The sequence below is a fragment of the Achroia grisella genome, unplaced genomic scaffold (genome assembly GCF_030625045.1).
Source record: "Achroia grisella isolate CSIRO2021 unplaced genomic scaffold, CSIRO_AGI_Agris_v1 utg4116, whole genome shotgun sequence".
NCBI classification, from domain to species: domain Eukaryota; kingdom Metazoa; phylum Arthropoda; class Insecta; order Lepidoptera; family Pyralidae; genus Achroia; species Achroia grisella.
Window position 1 is genome coordinate 1,701,717 of NW_026712845.1, and position 21,702 is coordinate 1,723,418.

The window sequence follows — 21,702 nt, forward strand, 5'->3', positions numbered from 1 at the left end:
GATTCACAATATACCTTTTCAAAATGTTACATGTCATTAAGCAACTTTATATTTTCTTGAACAATGAATGTATGAACGGTTGCAAACAAAAATTACAATTACGGCTGTGTGAATGTAAACGAGGTGCGTGGATGTAATCTTATAAAAAACTACATTGCAAATAAATCGTAATTATATATTTTTTATTCAAATGTTGATATAATCGACGGTGTAAAAATTTTTAAGAAGAGAAAACAAAAGAAAATCATAAGAACACAGCGTTCGATATTTGAATATTATGAAATATATTATTGAAGAGGTTTTATTACTTATATGTATAGTATGTTGATTCATATATGTACTATATATCTATTAAACTACATATAAACGCACATATATACCTAATATACGAAATTAATTTAATCTAAATACAGTTTTTTTTGTAACTCTACTAATGCAAAATATATGACTTGCAAGGTGTAAAAAAATAATTTGCAGTGTGTTTCGGGTCGAATGTGTTCTTAGAGATATTGTATTTTAATCTAATATCAAAATGTTCAATTGTGGTTTATATCAAAAGTATAATTAAAGGTATATCTTCCTACCTACCTACACAACGACAATTTTAGCAATAATTTATGTACCTATGACAGAAAATCAAAGTATTTACTATCTAATCTTATTTTAAGCAATAATTGAACTATCTCAAGAGTAAAGTAAACTCTACGAGACAATCTACTATAGAATAAGGAATAATGTAATAATAATAACAATTTTTAAAACAGTATCAATGGATGCAAATTTGTCCAATGCATCACTTAGTAAATTAAAATGATAAGTTGATTAAACAAGTTTTATGAATGTATGTTTATGTCATAATTTATGAGTCACAATATCATAATTGTCACAATTCATAATTGTGCAATGCAAACATAATTCTATCCAACCTAATTGCTGGCAATAGGGGGGAAGGGGATTGTTAGTAATGTGGATTGATACCCCATTGCTAGCAATGTACCATGTCAGGTCGACCTCCACGCGGTTCCCCCTGGAAACCATCGTGTTAAATTCCTAGTGAATTTGCACGATGGGTTAACTGACCTGACCTCATGCTCACCTTATCATCCTCCACTGGTGCCCCGACAGCGTAAATCGTTAGCGCAGGCGGGAGCACCATTCCATTATCAATCCTCAAAAAAAAAATTGCTGGCAATATCCAAAACAAAAGAATGATTTTGCACAATTTTATATAAGCCAATAAGCGTTGTTTTGCCTTCTAAATTAAAATCGGTAATAAAAATAGAGGTTGGTGATAGAAGGGTGAAAACTTAGGGTTGTATGTATTTTTCAATGCTAAATCATAATAAAATCATAAAAAATTTTGTCGAAAAAATACAAAAAAAAATAATTAGGAGTGACCACCCTTAAATGTAGAAAATTTTTTTATAAACCTATTCTCTTAACATTTCATCAATAACGTTTCGGAGAAGTATAAACACGAAATCTGTGACATGAGAATTTTATACATTACTAGTTATACCCGCGTAAAATTTATAGCCTATGTGTTATTCTTGTGTATAAACAATAACATTAAAGTTTCATTAAAATCCATTTAGTAGTTATTGCGTGTAAGAGTAACAAACATCCATCCATCCACCACAAACTTCCGCGTTTATAATACGAGTATTTGCAAGATGTACCAAGTTACCCGATCATGTAATAGCTACTAATTGGAAACACCACTGCACATTTCAAAACCATAAAGTAATATTGATTTTTATGTGTTCAAATAATTTACATAACCAAAGAGTATAGCTATCCTGAAAGCGACCAAGCAGGTCCGCATTCCGTATCTATGATTCAACGGCGGACCGCGAGAATCGAGGCATCGGTCGCTCACATCAGGAATGTGAAAGCGAGGAATCCGGTCGCGATCTCGTGATTCCCAGGGGCAGGTGGTCCCCACTATTTCATTCACATATGTGTATCTACAGATTCATATGTGTAATATTTTTAAAGAGTGAGTGTATGAGTTTTCATTGAAGAAAAGTAACGATGTGAATGAGAATATGAGTTTTATCTAAAACTACTGGTTTACATGTAATAACCTATTATTAAATTCCAGCAAAACAAAGTGTATAAAATTTACACTTCCTAATGTAAGACCAATAAATACACAGTTATTGCTTAATGACGAAATAGTAAATTTTGTTAATGATACAGTTTTTTTAGGTATAACAGTGGACTCGAAATTACAAAGCCCCATATTTCAAAATTGGCCAATAGACTCAGTTCAGCTGCATATGCAATTAGAAGAATTAGGCAATTAACAGATATACTTTAGTTATTTTAGCATTATGTCATATGGTATACTGCTGTGGGGTAAAGCAGCCGATATAATTACTATATTTATTTTACAAAAGAGAGACATACGTTATGACTATCTATTTATGGTATGGGTTCAAGAGATTTGTCAGTGTTTTAAAGATTCAAATATCCTCACCGTTACTTCACAATACATTTATGAGAATATCATGTATACACGGAAGAATTTAGACAGTTTTAGAAAACTTAAAGACTGTACAAATAGAAACTTACGCAATAAAAATAAATAATTTTACCTAAATGCCGCCTGCACAAAGTCTAATTCATTCTATGGTAACTGCGTAAGATTTTATAATAAACTGCCAGAATCTGCACTAAATCTGACAGAGAGGTAATTCAAATCTTATATTAAACAATTTTTGTGTAAGAAAGCCTATTACAGGATAGAGAATTCATAGAAGTCAACATATCAAGTAAATAATTAGTTTATTAGCATACAACGTTATAATTTGTTTATCTCATTACTTTCTTAATTCAATTATTTTAGAAATATGAAACGTAGCGGGTTTTGTATTAATTGCCGCATGCATTCTTATGTTACTATAAACATATTGTGAGTATTGACGTGGACTGGTGTTTTAAGTCATTACTAAAATGTCCAGACTTGTGGCGGCGTGGTGGGCCGGGTCATTGGGCTCCCTAAAATATGGTCGAGCGCAGTGATGGCTGGCTCATCCGTCATACTCGTGAACGGGTGCTGCTTGTAGGGACTGGTCTGCTCTAATCACTATGACTGATTTCCTCTTATTAATTGTTTAACCAGTTGGTTATGTATTCAATATTTTTTTTTCTTTTGAGTATTTAATTGAATTAGTGCTAATCGGTGGTTTGTATTCACACACTTAAACTTAAATTGTAAGTAAGAATAAATTATTTAAAAGAGCAACACACAAGTTTCTTGCTTGTTCTTCTTGTGATGAGACAGCATTCCGAATATTATAAAAAAAAATTATATTCAAAAGTGCTTCAATGTAAGGTTATTTGAATAAATGATTTTCTATTCTATTCTATACTAAGATTTCAGATAAAACTTATATATTATAGATGTATTTGTATAAGCTGCTACTAGTTGCGTACTAGTTTTCTCAAAATACTACATACAAATTTTAAGTCAAATCTATCATTAGTTGAAATTGTGGTTTCAAGACAAGAAGAATTGTCCAGAAACTACACTTACTCTTTTCAAAGTTACTTGTAGATGATTACAAAAATACAGATTCGTTTTTAAATTACATTATGGAGAATGGAGTGACCATTACCATATGCTATTGCAATTTTGTGAATAATTTATTAATAGTACCTATACAATAATTATTGCTTGTAAACCTATTAACGTTCATTTTAACCCTACTAAGTGGGGGTGGGACTTGTTAGTAATGTAGATTTCTGACTTCATGTACAATGAACCATATCAGAGCGAACCCTATGCTCTGTTAAGTAATTCCTAGTGAAATCGCCACGATGGGTATACTGAGCTAATTCAAGCTCATCCTGTCCCTCCACTGGTGCCCCGACAGCGTATACCGTCAGCACAGGTGGGTGCACTATTCCATCATTCATATAAATAAAAAATAATAACCCCTACTAAGTATTTGTGGTTATTTTACGATACTAGTAGAATGATAAATTCTATGGCTGCAATGTCTTAGTGAGTCACTTATTTACTCGCAAAGCGCGAAGTAATGTTTTTTATTCACTTTTGCTCCTGCACTGTTAATGTTTACCGTGGTATGTTTGTTAATCAACTGCTACAACTGTGACTTCATGTAGCAATTATTTTTTCTAACTTTTGCTACTGTATCTAGTCACACTTTTATTTAAAAAAAAAAACTATTTTAGTAACGACAATAAAGAAGTTAACTATGCAATATAGTTGTTGGAAAGTAAAGTAAAGTTGAACTCCATTTTACGCAAACTGTCTCTCAACTGGGTCGTTGTACGTATAAGTAAAAGTTAACTATTTATTGGATAATATTTTGATATAAAGCTCATGACTATAAAAATTACAATGAATCAAAATCATCCTTTTCAACGTCATAAGACAGAGCTAAAAATATATAGAGAATTTTATATGTACTATACAGAATCGATTACGAATTCGTAATAAAAAATAAATACAGAGAGGACCATATTTTAAAAAAGAAAAGAAGCTTTCTAGAAGGTCTCTTCGTTACAAAGTAGGAAAGTAACACCAAACTCAGGAGACTGCTTGACTTGTAGTATACAGTTTAACGACCACGTGACCACTCAATACTCTAGAATGCTGATTTATTAATAACATTTAAATTATTTCAATATTTTTCTTGTTTAAAATGATAAACTCGGAGCGTTATATCTGTTCTAATTTTAAAATTGTGTTTTTTTAATTATTGGTCATTTTTCTTGATGGCCAGTATTGACCAACGTCCAATGCTGTAGTGAGCCGAATATATGACCTGCTTATACTACAAAAGTATTCGGAATACGAAACAAGATATACTATGTCATTACTAACTGTAATACTTAACAGTATCGAAAAAACTAAATTGTAATGATATAATTACTATTTGTAAGAGTTTGGAACTTTCGGTAGGTACTCTATGGCTTTCCTTCCACTCTCCATCTCCCAATTCAATACTCAATTCTCTCTGGATTCACCACATAAAGAACTTCAGTAAAGACAATAAACCGACGTTTTTACCGTCAATTGACAAATAATACCCGTGTTACAAGTACAGATTTACTGGTCAAACTAATTTTTCTCTAAAATAATTTCGTCTTTATTTGCCGTTCTTATATTTATAAATTTAAGCATCGTTAAGACTATGTTTAAATACTATAATTAAAATTAACAAAATATTTTCTATTTTACATTTCTAATCAATGTATTTCATAATTTGTTTTTTTTTATTATTATTAAAATGCCAAGCACTCTAGTGGTAATTTTCGCCTTACATAGCTATATAGATATTATCAAGTGACTGCCGTTGTACCACTCATATTCATTGTAATATCATAATTGCAAAACTCTGACTTTGTTACCTTTTCACGACTAAATATCTGAACAGATCCTAATGAGGCTTAAAAACATATTGTACATGGTGACAAACTGCAAATCACTGAAGGCATTGCAACTTGATGATTATATTTTCTTTTCTATTAAACTGGGTGTAAAAAAAAAGTAGACAGCTATGTTTTTTTTTTAAAAAAAGCAGATGAAATCGCGGGTAATAGATAGTATTTAAATAAATGCAAGTTGTTGATATAAAATTCAATGAAATGAGCAATAATGTACCCAAAACAACAGGAGCAGTAGGCGTTTTCTCAGCAGGAGAACATTTGCAAGTCAATGTGCGATGGGGCATACAGTAAGTAAAGGGCGGGGGAGAGAGTGGCGACCCAGGACACCATCTTTCACCCGGGATCATGATGTCATAACCCTGACAGCGGGGATTTGTGTTGAAATGCACACCTCTTATAGGGATTTCATTTATACTTCATATAAACTGACGTTAAGAAAATTAAAATTTCCGTTAGAACAAGCACACGTTTGGTTTTGATTTCAAAAATTGTGCACTGAGCAAATAAACAGTTGTTTTTAAGGTATTTAACGAACGTACGAAATATAAATAAATTCTGTGCAAATACCTGTTGAAATTTTACTTTTTTTGTACAATTTCAACAGGTATAAAATTACATCCTTACAGAAATTGTTTTGCTCTAAGCAATAAGGCATTTTAGTCTCGCAGGAATAAGTGAAAAATTAGCTAACATACGAGATTTTTCATTTATTTCTGCGAGTCTAAATGCCTTATTAATTAGAGCAAAATACGAGGTGTTTTTTTTTCTTAGTCTAGTATTTTGGCTGGCCGTAACTCAAAATCTATTACGAGGACCCTTGTATGTTTTATTATCATTATCCCAGACTCTATGTGACGCGGGGCTGCTACAATTGAGTATGAATTATTATTTATTATATGGCTATTGATAACTGAGTAATTTATATAGCTTAACAACTTTTGCCAGCTAGTAGCTATATTATTTTTTCCATATACCTAAAAACATACCTACTTCTAAACTTTTTTTAATTTTAACCTTCAAGAAGATTTTTAATTTTTTTTCTATGTTCCTGTTTTTTCGTATAGGGTAATAGGCTACTACAAGCGGCATTCAAAATGCTCACCGATTCTGCGTCGTTTTTTTTAATATTCTTTTTGTAATCGATTAATGACATTATGACCAAATATCGTTACTATTCAAGAATATCTTTTTTGTAACGACCAAATTCATAAATTTGGGATATGCAAAAGTGTGACATTTATGAATCGACTTAGTAATTATTTATGCAATTCTTTACTCTTATTTGGCTGTTTGAATGCCATTTGTTGCCTATTGTGGAACATATTGGCCACATAAGGCGTTGGTTACCACTTCACTGAGCAACCATTGGCTGGAGAGTTATGGCGCCGTCACACCCATACCCGTCTGTTGTTGTTCTATTATTAAATTTTCTTAGAATTTAAATTTGGAACCATTAATGGCTTTCGATTTAAGGATTCTTATAAACCTTACATGCCATCCCTTTTTTTTATTAAGGTACAAATTTCAGTGACTAAGCACAGACTATTGTAGAATTACAGAGATGTTCTGTCAAACAATGTATTTTCACTAATGCAAGAGATATGTTGACAACGGGAACTACAGTCGTGTGTACCTACGAGTATTAGTAAAATTATGTAATATTATCTTATCTATGGTCAAAACAAGAATTTATATATTAATATATTTTTCTAAATAAAAATCAATATTTTTTATACAACAAGCGCGTCGTAGTCGTAAATGTAATCTAAAGAACGTTTCTATTGAGCTAAGCCACAGTATTCTGTGAAAATACTAAGTATTGTTCATAAAAGAGTCATATAAGAATTATATGTAAATATTTCGCTTATTTGGCACAAAACCCACCTACAAGGGGCAGAACAAGGTCGTGTGTAGGTTATATTGCAATGAACAACATTAGCATTTATCACATACTGAATTTACCAAGAAATCATAATCGTAAATTATACGAAATGTCAGATAGAGACATATTGCACTATTATATGTGTAATATTATAGATGCAAATCGTTAATAATAACAAATATTCATTAAATTGGCCTTTATTAGGATATACACAAGTGAATGATTTTTTTACATTACAAACGCTGGCCAGATTTTAGTATCATTAATAGTAAATATCATTGATTTTACTTGTAAATATATCCGACCAACCCCGATTATCAACTTTAAATCTTATTTAAAATTCACAAATATTTTAGAAGTTAAATATTAGGAACAATACGTCCGCTAATTTTAACGTGTAAGTACATCCAACTACAACCCAACAACTAACCAAGTATACAGGATATTTAATCTTTTCCGAAATTGACAGATAATGGAAAAGTTTATCTGGAAAAAATACGTTCGCAACGCAGGTGCATTAAACCTTACAGTCTTCAAGAGAAACTAACTGACCCGCGCACAATTTGTCAACGCCAAAATTATTTTCATTTTTGCAATATTTTTGAGTCAGCTCCACTCCTGTTTTTTCGCGTTCTATTCCATATTCCTATTGGATCAACGGGCTAACCACAATTAAAAGAATTTTCAATAAAATTGTACCAGTACAGTAAATTTATCTCTATATACTATTTGCATATAGATGAGATGTACAGTATCCCGACAGTTGGTTCGTCAGACATCTAAGTACTTATTGGTCTCACATGCACCCACGTTAGTTCATAGAAGCAGGAAAACGTGGCTGGTCTCGAGGTTATCTTCTAAGAATTACAGCGCCGTCGTGGAGGCGCCGTCTGCAGTCTCAACTGCTAATTGAGATAATATTCCAACAGACGCAGCTGCCGAGCTCAATATAACAATACCCAAATATAAAACATAGCTTAGAACATGTCATACAAGGGTTGCCAGTGCTAATTATTTTTTGCCTCTTGCGTGAGCACTCCAAAACATTTAAACTATCTTAAATTGTCTCTGTAATAAAGCTCTGCAACTAAGGTTTATTTCTTATTCTTATTTATTCAAAAGCAATATCATTGATTATTTATATTATAAAGCAAGTTTTAATACGAATAATTTTATGGCTTGTGACCACGGCTAGTGCAACCTAGTCGAATTGTCGAGAGAGGTACCTTGCCTTAGAGAATACCTTTTACCATAAAATTATTCGTAAATAATGTATATTAAACAAAAGTTTAAAAATAACAACATCAAAGATACTTGCAAATAAAATTAATGCTACTACACTATGTTCTAAAAAGCAGGATAGCTTTATGCGCACACAGGGCCGTCTATCATATAGTAAATATATGCTAAATTTATAACAAATATTAAAATAGTAATCTACCAATAATCGCATAAATATATTTATGGTTAACAAATGTGAGTAATAAATACCTTGCGTTTAATACTTGTTACGCAGTATGACTAAAAAACTAAACATAGTAACTAAAAAAAGTACACAGAACTTATAACCTGCTAAAATATTTTTTTAATCCTTACTAATGTTATAAATGCGAAAGTAACTCTATCTGTCTGTTTCGCTTTCACGTCAAAACTACTGAACCCATCGATACTGAAAATCTTGTTCTCTAGGATACTACATTTACAGTTGGCAGCCCTATGTATTTTAAACCTACCTATTTATAGTGTTGAAATCATTTGGAGACAGGAATCATACTGTAGTGATATCGTAATTAAATTACGACCTACTTTCATGCATTTATGTAAACCGTGACTTATGTAAAATATAACTTTTATTTGTGCTGCCTTTTATCTACTTGCTTATATTTTATTAATAATTGTCATACGACAACGTTATAAATAGAAATGAATAAAAAACTGGTTACTACTTATTTGCTTCGTTTAATATTTGCTGATATATAAGAGTACAAACCTTTGCTTCGGCTATTTACCTACAATCTCTTTGCTTTTGTCAAACGATTATAAATAGAAATGAATAAGACAATTTAACAATACGAAAACAACAAGATGGCTGTATGACAGGCAGCCTCTTTGCCTTTCCTATTGAATTAACTGAACAAAAAAAACTTTTTTCATAAATTATGTAGCAAAGATACTCAAGATTGATAAAAGTGATGACAAGACAGTATGGGGCATGCTCTTCGCCTGTTCGAATTGGATGAATTTTAAAACAACATCTATTATTTGGCAAAAACAGATCGGTGTCGAGTTATTAAAAAGAAAAAGTAGATAATATATTGTTCTGTCCCTCTTCAATTTGTATGGTATGCGAAAAATAACCTGTGTATATATCCAGGTTCTTACCACTAGGAACAAAATAATCCAGTATGAATCTGTGTAACAGTTTTTGTTTCAATACGACTTATTTGCAAGCAATTTTTCCAATAGATTAATTTTGAAAGTTTTACCCGCATGTGCCAGCCCGTTTTAATTAAATAAAAAAAGTTATTATACGAAACTGTGAAAACTTTTCTTTTTGAGATCAAGACTCAATTTTAGTTTCAAATCTCAGAAATGTGCATTGTGCTATTAATTGCACTGTACTTGTAATTGTAATTACACTGTACACATTTTTTTAAACTGCGTAGCTACTATGCGGGTGGCCATCGCCCAGACAACACTCGTAGGCGTTCGTAGCACTCGTAGAGTTAACTATCTTTCGCACTGTGTGGCCTCGGTAGAAATTTTAATTTGTCTATTTTATGTTTTAGAAGAGAGGTTTTTGGCTTGTCTAATGTTATTAATATTATAAACGCGAAAGTTTGTTAATGTGGATGGATGTTTGTTATTCTTTCACGCAAAAACTACAGAAAGGATTTTGATTAAAATTTACAGTAATATAGCTTATACATCAGAATAACAGATAAGGCTATAAATTTTACGCGGGTGAAATCGCGGGCACAGCTAGTTCAGTGTAAAGTACAAACGAGGAGCTAATTTCGACATTCAAATAATATTGAAATTTAATTTCTGTAATTTACATTAAATTCTTACATTTAAGTGTCATATACCTACCATGTAATACCCAAAACAAGTCCTTAACAGTATTCCACAAAAATAAGTATATAAATTGTTTTGTTCTTGTCGAAATATATGTATAATCATTATAAAGTATAAAACAAAGTCGTTGTTGCTGTCTGTCCGTCCCTATCTATGCTTAAATCTTTAAAACTGCAACGGATTTTGAAGCGGTTTTTTTTAACAGATATAGTGATTCTAGAGGAAGCTTTATATATATAATACATGTACAACCGGGCGAAGCCGGGGCAAGTAGCTAGTAATAATATATACGCAAAAACAAAGTTTATCAGGATGGCCTCCACGGGGATCGGCGTGGAGGTCAACCTGGTCCCTTACTAACAATACTCCTTGCAATATTAGTATGTACGAGTATGTTTAAAGGTATTTTAGATATAGCATATAAATTCGGATGCTGACAAATTACGTCAACCTTCCGAAATTTCTCTATGCACACACTATGCGATATCAGTGTTATTTACTAGAAGGCCGTCAGTTTGTTTGCTAGTGCTGTCTATAATATGTGTTACGGCATTTAATATACATACAAATGATACACAGAATACATGACGAATTATTTGCATTAGTCATTTATAAGATTATTTCGTTAACAATAACAATTGAATTCAGGCCAATGTTATGAGAACACGGTTAAACAAAACCAAAACCTTGAAAAGACTAGTTTTTGTAAGATTTCGTCTACGTGAATACCACTGCTTTACTTATTTCTGCTGTGAAACTGATCACTTTTAAGCTGTGCTCCGGTTTGTTTAAAGGGTAAGGTATGATAGTCAAATCATCAATATTTAGGCATAACAATTTCGACCCCTAAAATGGCGAAACACGATGGATAAATGATTAAATAAATGTTCTAACTAAATTAAATAAACCCTATTATTTACCCTATTATAATTATTTACAGCTTTTTTTTTTTTGTTATTGGCGAATTTTTATGTTCACTTTGTTAGTAAAGAACAGTTTTGGACTTAAATGCTAACGTCGTTGTTATTTTTTTATTGTAATAATTCATTAATAAAGGCTATAACAGAATAGCAGAGAGGGCGGAATCACTGCCCTCTCTTAATTGTAGACCGTTTTGTCTCGACTAATACACCGTATTTTATTAAATGCAGCAATTGTAATAGTTTATTATTTGAGACCAATAAAGATGATTATTATTATTATACATTTACATATTGTACTAGTGTATTGTATAGTAATCGTTGGTTTTCCTTTAATAAATAAATTATTATCATTATCATATACCATGAGTGTCACGTGATCTGTGTTGCTGTTGATACTTATATATTGACGATGGTTGCTACTCACTTGTTTACCATCCCAACAATAATTATAAAAAAGATCATTAATATTGAATATATATATTGAAAATATACTTTTTCTTCCTACTGTCATAGAAAATTCGTTAAAATTCCAATGAATTATTGTATAACTGGTTTTGTGATTTTGTTCCCATTTTTTTATGTGCTGCAACATCCCAAAATTAATACACCCTGAGAAGATATGTGACACCTGATAAAAAGTAATTCTACACTAGTTCTTATTAGCCCAAGTATCATTACTTCTATTGATTAAATTGACTAATCAAGTTGTAATGACAAAAAAAGTATCAGTCAAGTTTCTTGCCAGAACTAACGGATCGTGATAAAAAGTATGACGTGCACAAGAGGCCGACAGGTCTTATTATTTATATATATAACTAAAATTGGAGTGTCTGTTTGTAATATTGAAATAACCGTTTTTCACTACATTGCATATGAATATAAATAACGTACATACACTAAAATAATTTTTTTTACAATTTTTGGCTGTCTGTCTGTCTGTTTCTTCCGGCTAATCTCTGAAATGGCGGGACCTATTTTGACGGGACTTTTTCTGGCAGGTAGCTGATGTAATAAGGAGTAACTTAGGCTACTTTTATTTTAGAAAAATGAAGTTAAATTCCATTCGGACGAAGTCGCGTGTACAGCTAGTAATAAAGAATTTTGATTTTGTATTTGACTATAGGTTTAACTGTATTTTCACAGTTATACACACACAATAAAAATAAATACGAGCAAAACACTTCGAAACGGTAAGTCCATCTTAATAAGCGGCTATATTATCACTGTATTTTTTTTTCGGAATATTCTAATGCTGTTGGCCGCAGCTAGCCGTTACAGCTTCACCGTCGATAGAGGGACTTATGCTGCTGAAGACCAATTCCTGCCTGACGGATACTTTAGTCTGAGGGCACTGTTAGAGGTTCGAAATTCTGCTCATATTTTCGTCGTAATTTCGATCTCCGTTTGAATTAGTAAGGATATACTTACTGAATTTCAGTTTCATTATCACTCAATGTCTATTTGTAACATTAATTAATTTGTGTATTGCTAATCCAATTGTTAACAATATACCAAGTCATGGAAACCATCACGTTAAATTCCTTGTGAATTTGCTATGATGGGTTAACTACTAACTAACCTGACTTCAAGCTTATCTTATCATCCCCCACTTACGCCCGGTCAGCGTAAACCGTTATCGTAGACGGGTGCACTATTCTATTAATATCCATAAAAAATCAATAAACAAAATATCTATATCAAGAATGCTATTTCTTTTCGAGTGCTGCTCCACTGAAAATCAGCACTGCAGTGACACGCTGCGACACCAGCTCAGTGGAGGTCCTTTCAACTTATAGCGCGATATTAGATTTTAAGTTCTTTTATATTCTACACTGCACTATGCTCTGCTGAATAAATAATAATAATAAATATTTATATTATTATTAAGGACTTAAATAGTCCTTGTAATAATCATGTAAAGAGTATACTATTCTTGAAAAATATACGTTATTTATCAAATTTTAATATTAGAAAAAAAGAACAGCAAATTTTTACTCCATTATAAATGCATGCCATAGTTTACTTTCCTCTTCTATTAATGCCCTATTATCGAACCTAATTACAATAAATTATTCATATATATATAATGGGTTTACTGTACTGCCCAATATTTATAATATAGGGCATATAGACAGACAGCCTCATTTTACCAATTCTCAAAACTATCAATTAGATGAATTAGAATTATGAATCAGTATATTACGAATCCCGAATATTAATCATCACACACATCCCCTAGTCATTGTAAACGAGCAATTTTTTTCTTAACTACTAATAATTGGGAATTTCACCACAGGAGTTTGCAGAATAAATCAAGAAGGTATTCAAATTAACAACCACGTCGCATTAAATAATATCCTAATATTCATTCATCATATGCTTCTTCCATACCCCATTCATCTCTGTTCGCAGTCTTTTCAGTATAGACTCCCTTTCTTACCATATCATCTTTCACACAGTACATGTTTAGGCCTTCCTCTGCCCTTATAATCATCCACATTCATATGTAATACTTTCGCTAAAATATTTTCTTCAGTCCTACGCATTACATGCCCATGACAAATTAATATTTTTCAACTTGTCCGATGCTGGCGCCACTTTCATACTTCCTCTGCCAAAAATAATATCTTTTATTTTGATAATGATATTCATAATCCCAATATCCGTTATCTAAAAAAATACATTCTTTATTGCTGTGTATAGGTAAAGCTATATCTTTAGTAGAGATGTTTATTTCACTTCACCTCACATACAGATTTATTAATATTTTAAAGATCTGTTTGTTTCATACACAGTACTGCAAAGTCCCTAAGAGAGCTCTACTACTATAGCTATATAACGTGTTTCGACCTAGTTCAGACTCCATTCAGTTCAGTTCACTCTCATAAGAAATAACTTAGAGGTTTTTTTTTACATATTTATTTACATTGTAAGATTACTTGTGAGCAATAAAGTAAAGATTTTTTTTATTATTGAAGTGGAATAGCAAACAATGTTAGGGATCAGCTGATAGAAAATGGCAAGCGGCACCTGTATTGATCCACGGACATCATGTCGTTACTTATACACATAATTAATTCTAAGAACGAATGTGTCATACCTTCGTATCCAGTAATTTTACTACCGTATCACAAACCGGAACACAATTATAGTACAAAACAAGCTGTTTGGCGGCAGATATATACGCCCACGCAGAATTTGTGCAGTCTAATATGGTAAAGTGGTAACCACCAACCACAAAACATTTTTATATATATCAAGTATGTAAATCCATATTAAATATGTATTTAACCTCGTACAAAGACAAAAAATCTGCCGACGTCAGTGCCGTGACCATAGATATATTTTAATAATTCGAATTTTGTATTTATTTATTATTTCTTATGTACGTTAGTCTATAATGTATTTATAATATGGACCATGTAGCCTGAATTAAATAAATAAATAAATACGTCATTGATTTTAATCGATTTTCGAATATTAAATTCTCATAAAAATTTGTACGAGGATAGTCATACGATTTTTTTTTTATTTTATTTATCTCGCTGTATTTTTCTTATATTTATTATTGCATATAGTTGTACTTATAAATTCTTAGGCTTCTGTTTTGCGATTGATACAGGGGAAGTTTTTATTAGCTATTCGCTTGAAAACATATAGATTATATTGTATACTACGATTTTCATAATTACTTATACATAATGTTACACTTACTTGACATTTATCATTATATTTCGCCCAATTTACTAGATACCTTTTTAAATTATAGCCTATGTGTCATAGGCTATATTAGTAAAGTTTCATAAAAATCCGTATAATAGTTTTTGCGTGAAAGAATCAAACATCCATCCATACTCACAAAAGTTTAACATTTACAATATTAGTAACACATTAATATTATTAATATATATAATAAACTTTATTTATATGTTTACGCATGTATTCAGTGTACACTTATGTATTGTCTCTTCTGTAATTTGTAAACAACAGTTTTAGCGAAGCAGCATCTCGCACTTCAAGCTCTCCCACGGAGACAACGTTTTTTGGGTTAGATACGTGCCGTGACTCGACGCCGGCGCCAATATGGACGTTAATCACTCACTAGAATAAACCACTATACTTTGCGAAATTTGTTATACAATAATAAACTCTATTACTCACAGCGTAACTTCGAAAGCTAATTGGAGATGATTAACAAGATTATTGAGTCAACGTAATACGGAACCTGTGAATCACTTGTTCCGAGTAAATATTGAATCATTTCCGCTAAATAATTATACGTTATATTGAAATAGATTTCGATAGGGGTTAACCAACTTCTTGTATTGTGGGAAAATATTAGTCAAAGTGAGCAATCTTAATTTTTAAGTAGGTATGTACCAACATCTTCATACATTGCGAAATATAAACTGAACATATACAATATTGGCCATAAATAGTGATTTCAACGATGTTTAAAATCCTTTTCAAGAACAAAATCTACAGTTTCGCCATTGTCTATAAACCATTTCCTAGTTGCATTTGCGAACCGTACCTACAATTTATCTTGCATCTACAACTCTCAAATTGTTCATTGAAAATCATAGTCTGTTACTATTGAAATTATAACAGCATTACATACTTGCGGCACCGATAATCTATGATCATCAACAGTCAACAAACTTTGGACGATAACACAACAATGACCTTGGCCGTAAATACATCAGCGAGTATACTCTCCCATATAGGTGATTGGAGGGGAAGGTGCAGGTGGGGGGGAGGGTATAAAGGTCGTTAGATAGAAGCTTCTGGTGACAAATGTGACAAATATTCAGGATGATCTGTGACACAACACATAGCTAGCATTCTGAGAGCACGCGAGCGCGCATTCTCAAGAATCTACATACAATTAGCTGCCAAAAATGTTCACTGATTCACAAACGAAATAGATTTTGTACTCGTAACCTTGTAGTAGAGAAATGATACTATGAATTTAAAGGGTTATATGTTAATGAATAAATGGAACCTATACTAGATCAAATTGTAGGTATTATATCTTTCTTCTTAATACATAAAAGTTTGTGTCATGTTGTTTGTCCACGATAGAATCCTAAACTACTGAATCTATTTAGATGAACTTTTATATGTATACTCGATAGGTCTGTGAATAGGTTATTATCTATTTTTTATACTCAAGTGATAAGGGTGGCCCACCCCAATAAATGTTCTTTATATTTTTGGACTAATTTTGTATATTTTCATAAACTTGTTTCCTTATTTTAAGATAGTGGACCTTAAAATAAGAAAACAAGTTACCCCTAACATCTCTTCTTATATTCTCCCGCATCAATATATATTCCAGTTTCATTTTTTTAATTTATGGATAATAATGGTGATGCTTGCGGTATGCAGCGACGGGGCACCAGTGAATGATGATAGAATTAGAATAAATTCAGTTCAGATTCAACAGAAATTTACCACGGCTGTTTAAATCGCCACCAAGGACTACCATGGAGTTTGTCTTGACATTGATAGTTTCCATTACCGCTTTTCTGCTGCATCTAATTTTGTACTTTTAAATTTCACACAATATTTATTGTCAAGTATTCTAAATTAAAACAAAATAAGAATCATCTGCTTCTCCCTTTCAGTGAAGGTGTAAAAGCCTAATGCGTCCAACAGTATTAGGACAATTTGAAAAAAACAACTTCTGAGTTTCAAACTACTTTGTGGCGAAAATCTTTCACAACTGGAGATGTGAGAAACACAAAACGGCCAAAAATTTTAATTGTATTCTCGAGACCTCCGTGGTATTGTGACCGAATATTTATAAAGGTCATAAGCTTATTAAAATTTTGATAAATTTGCATTGATTTCTTAGAAAAGTACCGCTGACACGCGAATATTCTTTATTTATATGTATACATATATCTTTACTAATATTGTAAAGAAAGAAAGAAAGAAAGAAAGATTTTAGTTTTTGAACGTTAGTTTATTCATAATAAACTAAAAAAAATCTCACATGTATAATAAATAAATAATTCTGTACCGTTGATAGAGTACCTTAATATACTCGTAGTTTTTATCATAATAATATATTTTATATATCAATTACATTTTTATTCATATATATACTGGAACTGTTTAAATTTACCATCGCCCCTTTATACCCATATTGAGCAAAATAAAGTGATTCTAAAACTTCTTTTTTTTTAAATGGACTAAAATTGTATTTAATAAATAACCCTAGACAATTAACACAGCCAGCTAATCCCTCGGTAAGCAGAGCTTCAGTTATGGATACTAGACAACTGATACAAATACTTAGATAGTTTTTTTGTAAATACATATATAATATAAATATGAAACACCTAGACCGATACAAACAATCATAGTCATGAATACAAATGGTATACCATTGAAAATAAACTCCTAGAGTATTAAAAAAATTCTTACATAGGTATATTATATTCTTATATAGGTATATATATTATTATGTATTTCACCATTCCGTCTTCACATCCCTAGAGAAATAGTCATGAAGATAGCCATGATAATGTAATGACCAACCATAGAGAAGGCGAGATCGTACCCCATATATTGTCTCTGTTTTGGGGCACTTGCTGCTATTTTCGTGACCCGAGGGAGCATTAAACGTTATCTTTACCCGAATAGAACTATCATCCTAGTTTGGGTGATTTTCTAACTATATTAAATAACTGTAGGGTGTGAAATCACTTTCAGTGATTTAGCGATAGGGAGCGTGGTGATTAATATACTTCTATAGTAGGTAGGTACGGTAGGGAAAAAATATTAATACAAAACGATTGACGTTCACAAGCGGCTAAAATGTCCTACACGAATAAATGATTTTTGATTTGGTATTTAACTGTATAAGTATGATTATACCCCGTTATATTTTCTTAACGGGTATAGTTCTATACCTTTTTGCAATATTAAAAAGTTATAAAACTTTTAAATTATACAAATGCAATTGATTATTTCAAGCGCACATGCGCTATTTACGTTAAATTACGATCTCGGTGGTCTAGCGGTTTAGCACTCTACCTTAATTCTTATGGTTGCAGGTTCGATTTGAATGTATTTACAAGGTTTGAATGCAAGGTTGCATTGCAAGGTTTGAATGTATTTACAAAAAAATGTATCTATGTATTTGTATTAGTTATCTAGTAATAATGTCCATAATACAACCTCTGCTTAGCTTGCCACTAGATGGCGCTGTGTGAATTGTACAGTTTTTTTTAAATATGTTACAAATATGAATATATTTTTTATCTTAATATTTCTGTCACGGAAAATTTGAAAATCTTTCAATGTATGATTATGACTAAAGTCTGGATGACTCCATCTTTATACAAATAAAGAGTTTTCGTGACAGAGTAATGAATTACAGAATAGAGATTTATTATAAAACCTCTGTTCTTGTTAAAGATGGTTTAATTATTGTAGCAAAAAATCTAGTCTATTAGCTGATATATATAATTTAAATACTTAATATATGTATAATGTATATAAGTACACGCTTTACTTCAAGCACACTAATTCTAGTATTAAACAAAAAAGTCATCTAAGTCGATTAAAAATAAATATTAACTTCACATTTCTAACTATATACTGATTGGTTATTCTGGGTGTTCCCTCAATACTAACTATATTATTTGGTCGGTCTCTCAAAGAACTCTGCGGACTCGTTCAAAAGCCACCCAATGTCTATTTATTAAGATTGCCGAAACGTTTCTTCCATCATGGTGATAGTCGATCGGCACGTAATTACAGTGTGTAACAACTCATTTCCAAGAAATACCATGAGTCAAGTGATATAAGGCCAGAGATGAATGGATCTCGCCCGCGGCCAGCGCGCTGACTCATCCTGCGTCCATTCATAAATTTTGCCGCGCTTTCTAGTATAGTGTATTAATTCACCGTTAGATGGCGCTGTTTCTAATTATTGCGCAATATGTATTATAAAAAAAATCGTATAGCTACTTCATTCATTACAACATTCGAAAACATGTTATTATATTGTATAGTATATATGCAGTAATTTTGTTTAATATTTTATAGTAAATTATTTTAGTAATGATGAGGGAATGTTCCAGCTGTTTATTGCTTTATAAGTGCTAGTATTATACATAAATACAACTTACACATGTACCTCTTCAGGCATAGCAATCTAAACAAGAGAAGTAGACGTACATACTATAGTATCTTCCAGATATTCCTTATAATCTAAATATAATTCCTAATACCATTATAAGGAATATCTGGAAGATTTAACGAATCAACTAATACAGTTTAACGTATTTACTTAACTTATTTTCTTCTTTTATATATGATGACAATTTATTATTATTGTTTATTTATTTATTTATTATCATACCATAATATAATTAGGAGCGTGTAGTTCGGTATAAAACTGGATTGTAATCCAACACTATGTATGCCTAAAAGCTAAATTATATAGACACTTGAGCTAGTTCAGTGTATCAAAATATCTTTCATCAATCAAAACATATTTACTTATGTAGGTGTTACCGACTCCTATGACATGTCAAATCTACCGTCAGTTCGAAATGCTTTCGAAATTAGTAGAACTGACAAGAAACTCAGGTCGTATGTTTTTCAAATATGGTTGTACATGTTTATAATAAAGATTAATTTTTAAATTCAAATTTTGGAGAATACAGCGACCACCAGCAGCAGCAATAGTCCCTTGGTAGGGATGCAATGTGTTACCGTACTTTATACTCTACATAATATGATGAGCGTGTATGTCAATAGTTGTTCATGTATGGGATTTTCATTTAATGTTTAAATGAAAACTCCGTGCATGAACATGTACTATGTAAATAAACTGACTATAAAAAAAATAAAAAAGAAGAAATTCATTTGAGTTTCTTGCCAATTCTTCTCAATTGAAAGTAATGAACTGGAAAATTTAATACAAAAAAAATTACGTTCAAATGCGGCTAAAATGTCATACAGGAATAAATGATTCTTGATTTTAATTTTGATTTTACAAATAGCACAAAGTTACTTCAAGCCTCATGTTCATAAAGTTTACTGAAAATATGTTATATATGTAATAATAACTTTTTCTGGCCCGAAGGACGTACAAACATTTTTTTATTTCAAATAGGTTTACATTGAACACTTCCTTAAAAATCAAGGGTAATAGAAGGATACTATATAAGTACGTCGCTATGTATTTTCTATATAGTTTGTGGTCTCTATAATTACTATTTAATATTCTTCTTTCAATCCTTCTTTTTCGTTTGGGGAAATCCGTAATGGAAACCGCCGACAACCGCTGGCGGTTCAATTTGAATTTTTTTTTATAGTTTTATTATATAATTGACCTGCCTCAAATTCCTTATCTGTATTACAAGTTATATGTATAAAAATACTTACGACTTTCGTCGCTTGCGGGTGGCCTCGTGGAGGCAGTCTGGTGCTCCAGCAGTTGTGGAGGTGGCGGCTGGCCGTGTGCTCTCGCATTCTCATGAGCAAGAAACGTAACAAAGGTACGCGCCGCCTTCTCATCAGCTTCACATATCTGTGCAGTATAAATATAAATTATACCTAGGGTCATGTCACTAAAATAGTTCAAGTATAAATTATATCTATAGGGTAAAATTACTCAACGCCATCTAGTCTTAAACTGGAATAAGCTTGTTTTATGAACTTAAGCTTGTTTGACGGCCGCGATGGTCTAGCGGTTTAGCACACCGCTTTACATCCGATTGATATTGATAAAATAATGAAAAAATAATGACCTCAAGCCAGTTGGCCTCTGTGAGCTTGAGCAGTAGCGCACCAGCGCGGGGGAGGAGGTGCCGGCGGGGTGCACGCACCCCAAACTTGTTGAACATGAAGCGCAACCAACGCCGGATGTCACTCCACTCCCATACCTCAGGATCTGAAACGGAATTGTTGTATAAATCAATATAATATTGGTTGTGTCCCGCCGATACAAGTTTTTTTTATGTATTTAGAATCTTCTTAAATATACAACATAATTATTTTTTTAAGTTTTATGCCTTTGTTTTTTTTAGAAAAGTCAAAAGCCATTTTATTGGAACGGGTATTACATTTTTAAAGGGTATTCTGAACTTAAAAACATTCTTAGTGTACAAATTACTAAACAATTACTAAAATGACAACAATAGATTTCGAACTAAGTAGTTGTTTTTTCAAATAACATTTATAACATTATTAATAATACAACATCTCTACATAGTATAAAATAAAGTCGCATACGCTGTCTGTTCGCTTAGATCTTTTAAACTACGCAACGGATTTTAATGCAGTTTTTAGCAATATATAGAATAGATATAAGTAGGATTCAAGAGGATAGATACAAGTATAACATATATGCCAGTGCGGAGCTAGGGC

At 31.7% G+C, this 21,702-nt stretch overlaps 1 protein-coding gene across 1 annotated transcript in view; it reads right to left on the bottom strand.

The window, feature by feature from the left end:
- Window positions 1-21,702, bottom strand: part of LOC131844696 (DNA-binding protein D-ETS-6-like) — a 39,125-nt gene that overhangs the window by 12,710 nt on the left and 4,713 nt on the right. Inside the window, 2 exon segments of the mRNA XM_059193637.1 lie at window positions 20,719-20,863; window positions 21,084-21,226. Of these exon segments, the coding sequence (XP_059049620.1) occupies window positions 20,719-20,863; window positions 21,084-21,226 (288 nt within the window).